Source organism: Python bivittatus, unplaced genomic scaffold (genome assembly GCF_059951505.1).
Source record: "Python bivittatus isolate LINGU-HERP-01145 unplaced genomic scaffold, Pbiv_v1 ctg000080_np1212, whole genome shotgun sequence".
Lineage (NCBI taxonomy): Eukaryota > Metazoa > Chordata > Lepidosauria > Squamata > Pythonidae > Python > Python bivittatus.
Genome location: NW_028277035.1, coordinates 87,875,924 through 87,891,063, shown reverse-complemented (window position 1 = coordinate 87,891,063; position 15,140 = coordinate 87,875,924). Strand labels below are relative to the sequence as shown.

At 46.6% G+C, this 15,140-nt stretch overlaps 1 protein-coding gene across 6 annotated transcripts; it reads left to right on the top strand.

Moving 5' to 3' along the window:
• Positions 1 to 1,210: 1,210 nt before the first annotated feature.
• Positions 1,211 to 13,944, top strand: LOC103060480 (E3 ubiquitin-protein ligase TRIM15-like). Of its 6 annotated transcripts, XM_088134556.1 has the most exons (9): positions 1,301 to 2,266; positions 5,646 to 5,759; positions 6,837 to 7,067; positions 7,623 to 7,739; positions 8,643 to 8,675; positions 8,903 to 8,925; positions 9,625 to 9,740; positions 11,540 to 11,596; positions 12,524 to 13,944. In XM_088134556.1, exons 1-9 carry the CDS (start codon positions 1,316 to 1,318, stop codon positions 13,105 to 13,107), a joined length of 2,226 nt encoding a protein of 741 aa, XP_087990682.1. In that variant the 5' UTR covers positions 1,301 to 1,315; the 3' UTR covers positions 13,108 to 13,944. The 6 variants fall into 6 exon arrangements, 5 of the variants coding, with proteins under 5 accessions (XP_087990680.1, XP_087990681.1, XP_087990678.1 ...); XM_088134552.1 differs by lacking the exons at positions 7,623 to 7,739; positions 8,643 to 8,675 and having other exon boundaries at positions 1,216 to 2,266; XM_088134553.1 differs by lacking the exons at positions 7,623 to 7,739; positions 8,643 to 8,675 and having other exon boundaries at positions 1,217 to 2,266; positions 5,664 to 5,759.
• The last annotated feature ends 1,196 nt before the right edge of the window (positions 13,945 to 15,140 follow it).

Sequence of the window (15,140 nt, the reverse complement as noted above, 5' to 3'; positions counted from 1 at the left end):
AAATGATTTCCAGATTGCATTTATATTGACTAATTTTGCATTTTGTAAGTTGTGGATCTTTGTTAAGAGTCAACAGATTTGTACAGATTTTAATTCAGAAAAAGTCACTGCATTAAAATCTATTTAACATTCTTGTATGTTTGTTGATTAACAGTACTTCAAGGATCCCTTCACTAATTTAGAGCTAAGGTTAGAATTCAGCAGTTGGAAGATCAAAGGCAGGGGGTCTTAAGCTGGGATCCACAGACATCTTTGTGGTCTATGGATAGATCCATGAATTTGCTAATCCCTGTATTAAAGACAGTTGTTGGGTTTACATCCCATTATAGTATGGCTGCATTATGATGGTTTTAAGTCACAGTTCACTTTCTGGGTTCAAGTAGACCACTTGGCCAAAAACAGAAATTACAGTATGTCAATGCAATATGATTTAGCGTGTTGTAGGAACCGGGTCACTGCCATTAAATTGATACATCTTGAAGTAGTAGATTCATAATTTCCACCCAGCTTTCCATTTATTTCAGGATTTTGTTCTGAAAAGATAATATACAAAGCATTTTCTGCAATATGTCCTTTCTTTTTGTTGGATCCATAGACAGAAAAGTCACCAAGGAACTGGGATCATTCCCTTATGGGTAAAAGTTGGACTTTTTTTTACTGTATGCCTGGCTTCATTACATTTATATCCCACCATAGTCATGTTCATCTCCGATTTGCTTAATGATTTATAAAATAATAGTGAACTGAGTGTGATTTTAAGCTGTAACCCAAGGTTTACAAAACATTACCACATAAAATCACAAGCAAATCATATTTTTGCTTAGCAGGATATGTGAACCAGGTCATGTCACTCAGTAAATCTCGCTTTTGGGTTGCTGCTAGAAGTGTAGAATGAACAAGTTTAGTGATTCAACCCAGTCATAACTAGCCAGCGCTCTAGCGTTGCGCAATGCACCAGGCTAAACTGTGGTTCGTTTGTGATTCAAATAACCAGACAGACAATCGCCCTGCTAGTTTGTTTGGGGACCGCAACTTCCAGCGGCCCGGACTACAATTCCCTTCCCCCCCACCCAGCGTGACTAGCAGGAGTAACAGGAACTGAGTTCCAACAAAAGGGGACTTCCTGCTCTTCTGCCCCCACTTCCGGCGCTCCAAGCGTTACCGCCCTAACGTCTCTCGTCACGGCGCACTTCCGGAACGTCGACTCCTCAGCCGCGCCCCTTCCGCGAGGCAGCTCGGCCAATCGGGGTTCTCGCCGGAAGGGCTCCGCGCCGTCCTCGCGAGCGGAGGGCATCGTGCGCGCCCGGCCGGCACCATGAGCGGAGGCCTCGGCGGGATGTCGGCGGAGCAGCTCTTGCAGCAGAGGCTCCTCCGGAGCCGCCTGCGGGGCGCGCAGCACCCGGGCCTGGCCGTCGGCGGCCCCCTCCCGCCGCCGCTGCTGCCGCCCGCCCCGCCTTGCCTGCTCTCCCCGCCATCGCCGCCCGACTCGCCCCCGCCCGGCACGACGCCCGCCGAGATCCCCGCCGGCCCGCGCTACCCCAGCGAGACCTGGTGCTCCTTGTGCCGCGTCTACTGCCCGGACCCGGTGTGCCTGCCCTGCGGCCACAACTTCTGCACCGCCTGCATCGGGCAGCGCCTCGGCGAGCCGAAGATCAACATCTCCTGCCTGGAGTGCGGCGCCAGCGCCCGCAAGAGGAACCTCCGGCCCATCAAGCCGCCGCCGCTACTGGCCAACCTGGTGGTGGAGAGGCCCAAGCGGCAGAGGCTCGACTCCTTTCCCGGAACGGCGGCGGCGGTGGCGGCGGTAGCCACAGTAGTCGCCCCGTCCGGCGCAGGGGTAGCAACAACAGCAGCGGCGGCGGCGGCAGCAGTAACAGCAGCGCCGCCGCCGCCGGTGGCAACGCCGACAGCCGTCCTGCCGGCGCCCGCAGCCGCGGCGCCCGCGGCCCCGCCGCCGCCGTCCCCAACGCCGCCGCCGCCGACCCCTCCGCTGCTCCCTCGCGCGCCGACCCCGACGTCTCCGGCCGCCCCCACCACACCGCCCCCGGCGCCTCTTCCAGCCGCCTCCCCGACCGCGAGAAGGGCGCCCGCCGCCATCGGAGCGGCTGGAGATGCCAGCGGAGAGCGGCTGTGCGAGAAACACCAGGACGTGCTGCAGTTCTTCTGCGAGGAGGACCAGACGCCGATCTGCGCGCACTGCGACCGATCCCAGGAGCACCGCGCTCACACCATCTTCCACGTCGAGAGGGCAGCCCGGGATTACAGGGTAAGGGCAGTCAAGGGGCCCTCCGTCTAACCCCCCCCCCCGTCCCCTTCGTTTTTAGACAAGCCTTTTGTATTTTTTCTGGGTGCTGTGGAAAATTATTTATCGGAAATGCATGACAAAAACAGCATCTGTTAAAATTCTGGTTTCCAGCTTAGGATGTGTTTTCCCAACATTGTAAAATAATAACGTGGTGATGATTTAATAGAGCCACCCATTCCAGAGGATTTGGCAGCTTACACAATATAATACTAAATTAAAGCAATTAAAAACATAAAATGAAACAAGGTAGCCTGCGCTAAAAACAACCATTAAAACAAAGCACCACAGCCGCCCCCCCCCCAAACATTAACCCCAGACCTGGTACCAAAGCCAGGTTTTAAGAGCTTTTTGGAACCCCAGGCAAGCAGGTGCCATTTGTATCTCTTGGATGCTGTCCCAGGGGGCATGGACTATGACAGAGAAGGCACACTTCCTAGGTGCCATAAGATGACAGCGTTTAATAGAAGGTACCAAAAATGTTCTGTCCAAAGGTACCAGCCAGCCAGAAACAATGGGAGAAAAGCGGTCCCTCAGGGAACCAGGTCCTATGCCATGAAGGGCTTTAAAGATAACAACCAGCATCTTGAATTGCGTTCAGAAGCCAACTGGCAGCCAGCTCAGCTCACTAGCAGTAGTGACACACGGGCACAGTGAGAAATGCCCATGACTGTTCATGGCACTACATTTTGAACCGGCTGTAGCTTCTGGGTGATCTTTAAGGGCAGCCCCATGTAAAGCACATTGCAGTAGTCCAATCGTGAGGTGACCAGGGTGTGAGTGAATTGTAAATTGATAGTATGGTCCTTTAAGTGTTAATTTGACCAAGCTACCTCCTGTGTTGACAGGAAGGTTACAAATAAGGGTGCCCAGCAATCTCAGAAGTGCTAAACACGTTTGTGCAATGATCTGAAAGGCTAGAGACTGTTGCTATTTATCTTTATTTGACTTGTTTGTTTACGTTATCAAAGTATCTGCCTTCTGGGCCAAGTATAGCAGCAGCAATTGCCTATCAAGCTACTAATCTTTAATGTTCCCTTTTTATAGCACTGAAAGCTAAGATGCATACAGTTCATATGCACATTAGTATACCACATGGAATGCACAACATCTTAAATAAGCATATTTCCATTTGTAGCTTAATCTCATACATTCTATACTGATTGATCTTAACATTTACTATATTTTCTTCTGTTCCTTTAACAAGACTGGGTTCAGAAGAGAAATTCTTGTTTTGTTATATTTGTTTATGCTTGCTCCACTATGTTCTTATAAGTTAGTGGCCCCTGGTTGACCTAAGCATTAGGCCTTAGTGCTTGGTTGGGAGACTATTGTACACTAGTGTCTGATGGGTTATTTTTTTAAAAAACTACTTTTACTTCACAAATTTATACAAGCATCTGAAAATTCAACCATCAGCCACATTAAGCTCTGGAAGAACATTTGCACCACAGGTGGTCCTCGGGTTACTAAAATTAGCAGCTATTCAAAGTTATGGCAGTGCTGAACGAATAATACTTATGCCTGGTCCCCGAAGTTATGGCTGTTGCAGCACCGCTGCAGTCACGTGATAAAAATTCAGGTGCTTGACAACCCACCAGCACTTAGCACCAGCAGAAGTGCTTCAGTTCTCCCCACCCATTTATCTCCCTCCCCATCACTGCCCTTTTGGCCACGCTGCACAGCAGCACTCTTCTGCAGGAGCAGTGGGGCTGGGGCTGCAGTAGAGGCCCAGGGCCTTCAGCAGTCTCAGCTGACTGCCACTGCCTCTGGGCCTTGACTTCACCCCCAGCACCACCACCGAGGAGTGCCGCCTCAAGCCCTGTGCCACGCCCAGCTGCCACAGTGCAAAGCCCCCACAGCCCTGTGCTCCACAGCCCCTGCCGCACTCAGCTGACCGCAGCCATTTTCCTCCTGCTGCAGACGAGGTGCACCTCGTCTGGCCCTATGTGAGGCAGCTGCTGGCCATGCCAGGCCTTTTTCCTGAGACTGCTTGTGCTGTTGTTGCAATACTTTGGAGGGCCTCAGGTCACCTGGGTGTGGTGGAGCCTGCAGAGCTCAGGGCAGTGGGAGCTTTGCACTGGGGTGGCTGGGCACGGCGCAGGACTTGAGGCAGCACTCCTTGGTGACACTGGGGCTGAAGTTGAGGCTCATGGGTGCTGGCGACTGGCTGAAACTACTGAAGGCCCCGGGCCTCTACTTCATCCCCAGCGCTGCTGCTACCGCTGAAGAGTGCTGCCATGCAGGGCGGCCAAAAGGGCAGAGATGGGGGGGAGATGGAGGCAGAGGAGGCAGTCCTTTACTTTATTAAGGTTCAGGGCTGGGAAAGACCAAACTGGGAATGGCTTGGATCGGGATGGGTCCTTGCCTAGCAACCAGTGGGATTTGGTTAATGACGGCAGTGGGGAATACTGGGATTGCTGTTGCTAAGCAATATGGTCACTACCTACAACTTATGGCCTTTCCCTGTTCAAAGTTTATTTATTGAAGTTTTGAATCTGAGACTCCTAAAATTCAATATTTTCACCACACCCTGCTGTTCAAGAAAAATAGACTCCCATTAACTGGCCCAGTTATCACTTGGGGGGAAAAAAGGCTGATAACCTCTCTTTGACAAGAGTCAACATTTCTATTTTGGTCTGTTTTTAGTTCTAATTAAGTAAAAGCTGCAGCTGAATGGGGTATTGTGAGCTCTGGTGTCTGATATCAAGGTTTTGTGTATTCCATTGGTAATCTCAGTGTGCAAATATGGGGTTGGATACAGGTAGAATCAGTGGCATAAGGCCCTTGGGTTGTGCTAATGAAGCAGGAGTTAGCTTTATGTCTATCACCAATTATGCAGCCTAAAAAGCCAAGAGCACTGAAGCTAGTGGGGATGGGAAGACTTCAGTATTCTGCATTGTACACATATCCCTTTTGGATAGCCATTATGACACTGTTTGTAATAGATAAGCAATATTGGCCCAACAACATTCTAATCTATACTGCAATTATCTAGTTCAGTCTTTCTCAACCTGGAGGACCCTTGAAATAATTTTCAGATCTCAAGGATTTCAGCATACAAATTATTATATCTACAACTAGCATTGTGTGGCCTGCAAAGTCAATCACGATCTCTTGCTGAACCCCTAGCGACTTCTCGGTGAACCCCAGTTGAGAAAGGCTTATCTAGTTTGTGTGCAGACCCATCCAGAGTGCTTCATTTATGGATTAGTGTGTTGTGTGAACTAGCCAGTTGAGGTAATTCAGTCGATCAAAGATTAGCATATTATATGAACGCAGCCTGCCTATGCTATAATTTCCAAGGTCTTACTGCCTCTAATCTTCTTCCTCCTATCTCAAGCCATTTTTATTTATTCAGGAGCGGGTTCAGGCACAATTAGAGATTCTGAAGCAAGAAAAGAACAATCTGTGGAGTCAGAAGCTGACAGGCGAGAAGAAAATCCAAGAATACACGGTGGGTGCCATTAGCTGTCACAAGCAGAGATGCTAGGCTTGAATTTATGGGTCAGAATGAATTCACTCCTCTGGGATTCCTATTCCTTTTAAGTGAAGGAGGGAACGGTTCTAACTCCTATCTTATAATGCAAGTAATGCGGTGATTGAGTTCAGACATGGTGCTAAGGATTTGCTTTGGTTTGGCTTAGTGTGATACACAAATCCAGCTACTCAATTCTGTAAACCTTGACAGCATAGGTCTGTATTTAGCTTGTGCAGTTACTTGATGACAGCACCTTTAAATTTAGACAAGTTTAGGAGCAATCGTATGTATGTATGTATGCATGTATACAGAGAAAAGATTGTGGGGAGGGGAGACAGTTGTTTTTATATTTTTGGGGACTGGCAGTCTTGTAAAACAAGATTATTTAGCTGTTTGCCTAAAGCAGTGTTGTCCAAACTTGGCCACTTTAAGATGAGTGGACTTGAAGTCCACTCATCTTAAAGTGGCCAAGTTTGGACAACACTGGCCTAATGGATGGCCTGTTTTCTGCCGTCCAGTGGCAGACTGTGTGACAAGTAGTTGACAGTCTAAACAATATTCTGAGTTTATCACACTGGTTGCCCTCTGTAGTTGGGCCCTATTTATTAGATGAAGAGGCCATTTGCCTCAGATAGTAGCCTTTCAGGGGCTGAAGAAGCAGGTTTGTAGATGCTAAATGGTAGCCAAATGTGATTTTTAGTAGCTCCAGGTTCACTTGGCAGGGGAAGAAAACATATTGGGGATGATGGGGAGTGGTGGGGAGAAGGGTGATACTCATATGAAAAGGAAAGGTCCAACTTTAGAAAATGCCCACATGTTCTTCACCCACCCCCAAAACCCCCGCAAAAATTCTCCTTGGGTGTTTTGATTATCCCTTTTCTTTCAAAATTTACAATGGCCATTTCTTTTGTGTCTGCACTGTCCATTGTGCAGCAGCTATAACACAGCCAGTTTTGCATTCTGGGTCCTTCAGCCTGTAATGATATTCTGGTTATATGCCTCACTGGGAAGGTTCCCTGTGCTCCTTTCTCATCCTGCCTCTGGTCCTTACAGGAAAAGGTTCAAGCTGAAAGAAAGGACATCGTAACTGAATTTGAACACCTGCATCAGTTTCTGAAAGATCAGGAGGAACGCCTGCTGACCCAGCTAGAAGAACTAGATAAAGACATAGAGAAGCAGAAAGATGACATGCTGACCAAACTCTCGGAAGAACTTTCCCGTCTTGGTGATGTCATCACTGAGATGGAGATGAAGTGCAAGCAACCAGCGAGTGAATTTTTGCAGGTGAGGCTTTGCGATCACAAAGATCTCTCTTTCTGGCTTGGAGGTGAGCTTAGCGATGGGTCAGAGGCCCTGGCATTGTGCTCCCAAGTCACTGGATGTGAGGTTTGTGAATTCCTGGCCCTCAGACGCAGTTGGTCAAATGTGAGCTTGGATGTGATCCCTACTAGAACCAGCGCAAGGATTCATTCATTTATTCCTTAGAAAAAAATCTACATATTGGGGACAGTGGGGTACAGGCCACAGACAGGTAATGGGGGCTTTTCTGAAGAGTGTCCCCCCTTCCCTTTCTACTCTGCACAGGTGCTGGCATTGGCCCTTCTGGTTGATGTGGCTGTTCATGATGAACCCAGATTAATTGAGTGCTATGGGCGGGAGTATTTCCCACCCTTGTGGAGTGTTGTGAAACTGACCTTCTATGGGAAGATGAAGGGGGACCTTACTAGGTTGGTCTGTGCTCTTGTGGAGTGCCCTTGGACTTCTACAAGGGAGAGTTGGAGCTCTGTAGCTCCTCCCATTGCGGAATGCTATGACACCATAGCATTCTGCTGTTGGCAGATGTACTTCCAGGTCCCTCAGCCTGACCTGAAGGCTGTTGAGAAGCTGGCCTGGATGACCCCATTCCTTCAGGTTCATGTCGGGACCCATCGGGTATGGCTGCCATGCAGACCTCTAGTACGTACTGTCCTGTTAATACGGGTTCTCTCAAGGGTGCTTGGGTTCTTGGGCTGCAGCCGCTGCAGTTACGGGATGGGATTAGATGTTGCTCCTGACGTTCGGTCTGTGGAATAAAGCGGATGAGTGCATGCCGTCAAGGATACAAGGGTGGGGGGAATTAACTTGTGTATATAGTGAACAAGCGGGGTTTCTTTTGTGGAGAAGAACAAGAGGGTGTTGTGGAGTATGTGTGCCTGCAAAAAAGCCTGCATTTTCTGGGATCTCCTTAGGGTCTTCCTGTGGTCCACTCCGTGGCGAACAACATATGTAGCTATTCCAAGGATGTGAGGCTGGTTTATTTTAAAAATCGAGCAGCACCTCCTGCGCACTTGATCTCTTGGCACAGAATCCTTTTTTTTTTTTTTAATTATTTTGCAACCAGCTTTCTGATCACAAGCAACAAGGACAAGATTTTTAGGTAACCTGTGACGTGCAGAGAATCTCTCTGAGGCACTACGGGTGATGGTGAAGAGGCACCGTGATCCTGGGATGGGGCATTGTGGGGGGGCCCTTTGGGGTCCTTCCTTCTGGGCCTGGGCTTGTGGAAGCAAGGCACAGTTGCCTCGGTTGGGCTGAAATAAGATGTGCCCTCCTCTTCATTAGGTGTGCCTACCAGACAGCACACTTAGATGTCATGTGGGTGGTAAAGCAAGGTATAGCTGGTGGGCAGGCCCTGGAGGGGGCGCAAAGCCAGCCTGCTCACTGGCAGAAAGGGTGGGCGGACAGTTCGGGGAGGAGAAGGCTGCTGAAAGAATTAGGGCAGCCCTTCTCCTCAGAGAAACAGTTGCAGCACCAGGGAGAGCAACGTGGCCCGAAGGCTCCCGTGTGTAACCGGAGCATCCCCCACCTCTTGTCTTGAAGCAAACACCAGATGTTCCACCTCGGGGATTACAGGTAAGAGCCTGAGGGTGACTGGGGGGGCAGGCTACTTCCCCCTGCCTTGTAAGCACCCGAGGCTAGAACAAAGCTTCCACCTGTCATGCCTTGGACAGCGCTCATGGAGTCCTCAGCAGCCCGAGACAAGGGTGCTGAGGCATGCTCCCCGTTAGCCAGTGATGTACCGCCGGTGTAGAGCATTGTGAGGCTCAGTGTCTTTTTTCTTTTCTCTTTTTCTCTTCCAGGACATTAAAAAAAACATGACCAGGTAGGTGTGGTTCTCCTCCTCCCCCCCGCGCTGCCTGCCCCTTCCCCTTGGCCGTAGTGTTCAGCGGGGTCTTCCATTCTAAAGCGCCATTCTTGGGTTTTGTAGACAAAGGAAAGGTCACACTCGTTGCTCTTCCCTGCTAAAATCAGGGCAGTAGAGGTTCTTTCAGGGAAACAGAGTTGTAGTTCACATCAGTGGAACCATCTAGTCCCACCGGGAAAGTGGAAACATGGGCTCAGTTGCCATAAAGAGAGAGAAACGATAAATGTGACAAAGCAGGAAGATTTTTTTTTAGGATAGTGTCGCTGCCACTCTGCATTGGTAATGCTAAATAACACAGAGCATAATGTGCCATGAATTCTCCAGGGCACATATCAAAATAGATGTTGGAGTATTACAGAAAAAGTCCAGTAGTTTCTATTACTGATGTCATTTAACAGCACTCAAAAATCTGCCCTCTGAAGCAATGACATCTCCTTACATGCTTGAAATAGCATTTCTGGAGCAAGAAAGGCAAACACATCAATAAAAGTGAGGTGCTAGAATCTAGTATGCATTTTGCCTCATTCCTTGGGTTAGGATTCTAGGCTAGTATATTCTTCTTTGTCTAGTCTATAAGAAATACACAAGAAAAATGCACAGCATGACAAACTGGACTTTTTTTCATAAGTGGTGTAAATTTGCTCTTTAAAAATGCAGATGCACCGCAGGACAGTTTCAGCCGTCTGAGGAAGCGACATCCAAGCTGGAAGAGCGATTGGAGTTGTTGTCACAGAAAGGGGTGGCTCTGAAGGAAACTGTGAATAGATTTCAAGGTATGCAAAAGGGATTAAATAGTCAGTGAACTCTGACTGCTAACTCAGGTTACTGTTGGCCTGGTTAATTTTTAAAAAAATATACTCATCCTAAGACATTTTGTGTGCTATTTATTTATAAAAGGCTAGTCTTTAAATCTTGATTTAATGTGTTGAATGCCAGTTCAGGTAGGAGGAGCCCCTGTTTTACTTCTGGAAAATCTGTGATAAGCAATAAGGAAAAGGGAAGGTGGGGTTACTAAGCCTGCTGAATGTCATATCCTGCTGCCTTATGCTCCTAAATGAAAAGACAGGATATCGGTCTAACAAATAGAATCGTAAATAAGATAAAAGCCTGCATTGATTACATGTTTCTAAGCCAGCAGGACTAATGCATGTAACTTTCTGCAATCTGGGTGCCTCCCAGAATTCTCAGCAATGGTCCTGCAGGTTTTGCAATTCGGAGACTTGAAGTCCACACATCAGAGAACTGTGAGGGTGGGGAAAGCTGCCGTAAGTGAATGACTTTGGAGGCCTTCTGACCTCACACAAGAATCCTAGAGGAGGGTCGAATATTGCAACTTTCAGTGGAATGTTGCCAGGATTATACAAGTAATCCTCGCTTAACAACTGCCCTGTTTAGCGACTATTCGAAGTTACGAAAGTGCTGAAAAAGTAACTTTACAACCGGTCCTTGCACTTACAACCATTGCAGTGTCCCTGCAGTCACGTGATTGAGATTTGGGCCTTCACAACTGGCAGGTGTTTATGACTGTCACAGCATCCCATGTTCACCATTTGCAGGCTTCACAGGCAGCTTCCAATAAGCATAGTCAATGGAGAAGCAGTCAGTAAAATCGCAAGTTGTGGTAATGTGATGTCTCGCTTAATGACCGCATCACTTAGTGATGGAGTTACTGATCCCAATTGTGTTCGTTAAGCGAGGACTACTTGTACTGAAGAATTCTAAACGCTTGTGACAAAATTGAGTAGTAGTGTGTAGTACTGTGGGACAGCTTTTGGGAATCATCACTGTGCCCTTGAAGTCTCCTGACTTCATTTAACCCAAATCTAAATGGAAGAACACTGCACCATAATGATCTGCTGAAATCCCAGTACACTTGCAATGAGCATAAAACTTAGTGGCTATAGGCCCCTTAACCCAGGACAACAGTGAAGGTGTGATGACATGACAGTGATTCTTTTATCTTGGAGGACAGGGAGGGGAAAGTTAGAGTTTGATGTTTCAATTTTAAGTTGTCCTGAGTGCGCTCTCAAATTGTAATGCCCTCTAGGTGTGTTGGGGTCCAGAATTCCCAGGTGAGTTGGCCTCAGGGAAGTCTCAGCTCATCTGGAAGTTTGCACTTCAAATATGTTGGAACCAGATTGAGAAAAGGCTGATTTGCAGGGTGTACACACACACACACACACACACACCCCATTACAATGACATGGCAAATGGAAGCATTGAGTTCTTGTTACAGGGTTAAGTCAGAGTGTGATCAGGGGCAGGAGCTGTGGGAAAGGGATGAAGAAAAACAAAATGGTTCTGCAGGTTGAATGTGCTGGGAAAGTAAATATGGACGGAAAAGAAAGTTCAGCTATTAGAAGCCATTCAGTGGGCGACAGCTGGGGTGGCGGAATAGTTATTTGTGTGTGTGTGTGTGTGTGTATATGTATATGTATTCCAAACATGTCAGCACCCATCTCACTGCAGTCACTCAGATCTACTCTGCTAAAAGCAAGTTGCATCCTCTGGAAGATAAAATAATGCTTTACTAACAGATTGATCAACTTTGACAAATACCTGTTTTCTCTAGATAATGTGACATATACCATCGAGAGAACAGACACTGTGAAATCACTGAATGATAAAGGTGAGTTTTCAGGAGACATCTATTGAGTTTGTAAGCATCTGTGTGTTCTTTGTTTCCAACGAAAGTTGCTTTAGCTACTGAGGATATATTGCTAATGCAGAGTGGGAAAATCATAAACATCACTCTTTTTATTCCAGTACTGTGTATAAACTAATGCAATTTCTTAACAAGGGTTATTCATCTCACATTCTTAATTATTTGACAGAGTATTTTGCCAAAGGGCTAATGATTGCAAGGTTATTAAGGATAGAAAATCAAAACTGTAAATTCAAGGGTTAGAAACAGCCGGAAGCTGGAGATTATAAAAACTAAAATACTAAAAGCATTGTGTGGAACTCCCTTTTATTTTTTAGCCATAAGCAGATTGGCACTTTGATTTTTTTCTCTCTCTCTCTTAACTGTGTGAATGAGACAATAAAAAACACTCTGCAAGATTGCAGACCTGGGACATATTGGCAGGTACGTGAATGAAAAGCAGGATGCTCTTTGGAGTGTGAGACTATTATCTGTAATACAGCTATCCTTTACTTGTAATACTCAGAGTCTAGATTGTATGGCTTTTGGGTGTAACAAGTTCTTTGAGTTGGATTTGAGGATCTTTGTCCCTTGCTTTAATCTGCTGGTATATCTAGTTCCATCTAGTGGCTCTCTAGATGGAACCCAAGATCACCTTAACTGGAGATGCAAGGATTTGTGGCTCAGTAGATAATTATGCAGGGGGTCTGCTGATTCCATGCGGTTGAGATTTCCAGCAATCCCAGCCAGAGGTGGAGTTGCATTGTTCCTGAATTTTGGGGAAGTTGCCAGAATAGCTAGTGATACACAGCAGAGATGTAGTGATACTGAGCTGAGTAAACAGGGCCACAAGCGAGCATCAGCAGTGGGGAAATAAAGGTGCTGACAAATGTTGCTTCTTTCTGCTCACAGAAAGTCCAGCTCTTGATCCGGATTTATCAAGTGCTCTTCTGCCCCTGGACCAAAGAAATGCAGGAGACGGAGGATCTCGGCACAGGCTGCCTGCCTTACATTATGTCCCTGACACTCCCCAGAGATTGGATTCCAGGGCTTTGGTTCTGGGCTGTGATGGGTTCACCTCTGGGAGATACTTTTGGGAGTTGGAAGTGGGTGATGGGGAATTCTGGGCCGTGGGGGTCACCCGAGATCCTTCCAAGAAGAAGGGGATGATGGACTTCAGCCCAGAGGAGGGAATCTGGGCTGTGGGGCTGTGGAAAGGCCAACACTGGGCCCTCACTTCCCCTGTTACGGCCTTGTCCCTGAGCAAACACCCCAAAAGAATCCGAGTGTCCTTGGACTACGTGGGGGAGTGTGTGACCTTTACTGATGCAGACACAGAGGACCCCATCTTCACGTTCCCACCTGCTTCTTTTAACGGGACGCGTGCCCATCCTTTGCTGTGGGTGGTAGGTTTCCCAGCCCAGACTGTCTTTCTGAGGCGTATGGGTATAAAATATCCAGTTGGGGTACATGAAATGGACATAATGAGTCCATGATTTTAAGCATCCATGTACCCAGAGAAAAAAATTTATAGATCTCTAACCTGCCAGATCGGAGCAGGGCATTGAGCCATTTTGAATTAAAGAAATTTGAAAGATTGGTTGTTTTAACTCTGCCTTGTCTACTGCAGAATGTGACCCAGAAGCAGAACGGCTTTCCTTGCACACCGAGGCCTTAAGAATGTTGCCCTCGGGGATAGAGAAAGAACTGGGAAGAGAAGGCTATCCTGGCCTTGACATGGTGTCCCTTTTAGGACACCATCTTTTGCCAAGGGATCAACATGACCCCTTTCTAGTGGTAGGCTCAAACTTTTTTCAGTTTGAAAAAAAGAAATTAGCTATTAAATTTTGCATTTTTAGCTCCTCTTCAATCAGTTCACATTTTGCGTTTTAATGATTTTATTTTAAAAATGACTGCATGTGTGTCAGCTGCAATACCAGGCAGCATGTTTTCCTTTGAAAGGAAAGGCTTTAACTCAATCCTTTGTGGTGAAAAATGTTTTGAATACCCTAGGCACAGAGATCCTAAATAAGCACCAGGTCTTGCATCTGTGGCAATTTGGACTGGGCGGTCCTTCCACTACACTGTAGGGTAGCTTCTCCTCTTTTGCTGCCATAAGTCTGAAACTTAATTTCACTCTTCCACGTCTTCGGTCTGATCCTGGAAATAAAATGGACAGATGTTTGTGCCATAATGATCTGGTTGTTCTGATTTTGAAGATGAAATATTCACAATGTCTGAAACATATGTAAAAGGAACCCTGGGGTTATGGTTGATGCCTACAGAATATAAAAATCATAATAAAGACTTAGTATGTTCTTTGGTATATTTCATATTCTGTTTTTGTAGTATCTCTTTTCTGTATGCATTTTTTTTTTTTTTGGTATAATTATGCCATGGCTGCTCATTGAGCACAGCATGTTTCTGTAAGAAGGAGCAAGTACCCAAAATAAAGCTGTGGGATTTTTTACTCATAATTTTGAGAAAATCAAGACCCGGTTTTAATAACGTTATTTTTCAGTCATATGCTTAGCTTGGGTCTTCCTGCGCTGAACAGCACCCCAGGCAAGGAGTATTTTCCAGTGATTTTGGTCAACAGTAGTGGCTTCTGCTTCAGTAATATGGAACTTAAAAAAAACAAAAAGTTCCAAAATACCTTAGTATGTATCAATCATATTTCCCCACTTTGACAGTGGATTTCAACTCCCAGCTGACCTACTTGATCTCAGAAAAAGCCAAGCATTTTTAAATCCCTGACTAAACTAGGAAGTGAAAAGAAAATGGAAATGAGCAATGGGAAACTCCCTTCATACGGTTGCAAAGGAAATTACATGAAGCTTTGCTGAGACAAGGGAGTCTTTCCCTTTTAATTGTGAAGAAAGTAGAGGGACATACACAAGCTATGAAACGTGGCTGTAGTCTCTGTTAATTGAAGCAGCCTTCCCCAACCTTGCACATATGGATGTGTTAGGATGGACTCCATTCTTCCATGGTAGAGGAGGATGGGAGTTGGAGTCCAGGTTATCCGTAAGGCATTAGTTGGAAAAGAGCATTCAAAAGTATTAAGCCAAGAGCCTTTTGGCTGTCATTTATGAGATCTGACTTCTCTAACCGGGCACGCAAGTCATTGTTTTACTTCTTGCTAATGCATTCATGGAATTGAAATATTCTGATGTCATCTCAGATACAAATTATGGGATGGATCAGGAGCCAGATTTTTACTTGGAACTGGAAGAAAAAACTCATGCCTCCTGGCTGCTGAGTTTCAGTCTAGCCAGTGCCTTCTATATTTCCACCAGTAAAGTAAAAAGTGCAAAAATTGATGCTCTGGCCTGCGATTTGTCTCCCCACTCTTATCGCCTCACCACATTTGCTTTGCAGCGAGGAAGATACAGAGAAACAAGTCTAGGATGCAGGAGGGGTGGGGAAGTGGCATTGGCTTTGGAGGACTTTGGGCTGGTGGGGGAGAAGCCCAGATAGTTTCAGCTCCAAGGTGTGTTCGGTGCAAATTCCAAAAATTCAATTCCAG

Excerpts from the sequence above, each read along its gene's own strand:
- LOC103060480 (XM_088134556.1), top strand. The coding sequence starts at position 1,316 with ATGAGCGGAGGCCTCGGCGGGATGTCGGCGGAGCAGCTCTTGCAGCAG. Across the intron at positions 7,068-7,622 it reads CAGCGAGTGAATTTTTGCAG|ATGTACTTCCAGGTCCCTCA; the intron begins GTGAGGCTTTGC and ends TGCTGTTGGCAG. Across the intron at positions 7,740-8,642 it reads GGCTGCCATGCAGACCTCTA|CAAACACCAGATGTTCCACC; the intron begins GTACGTACTGTC and ends CTTGTCTTGAAG.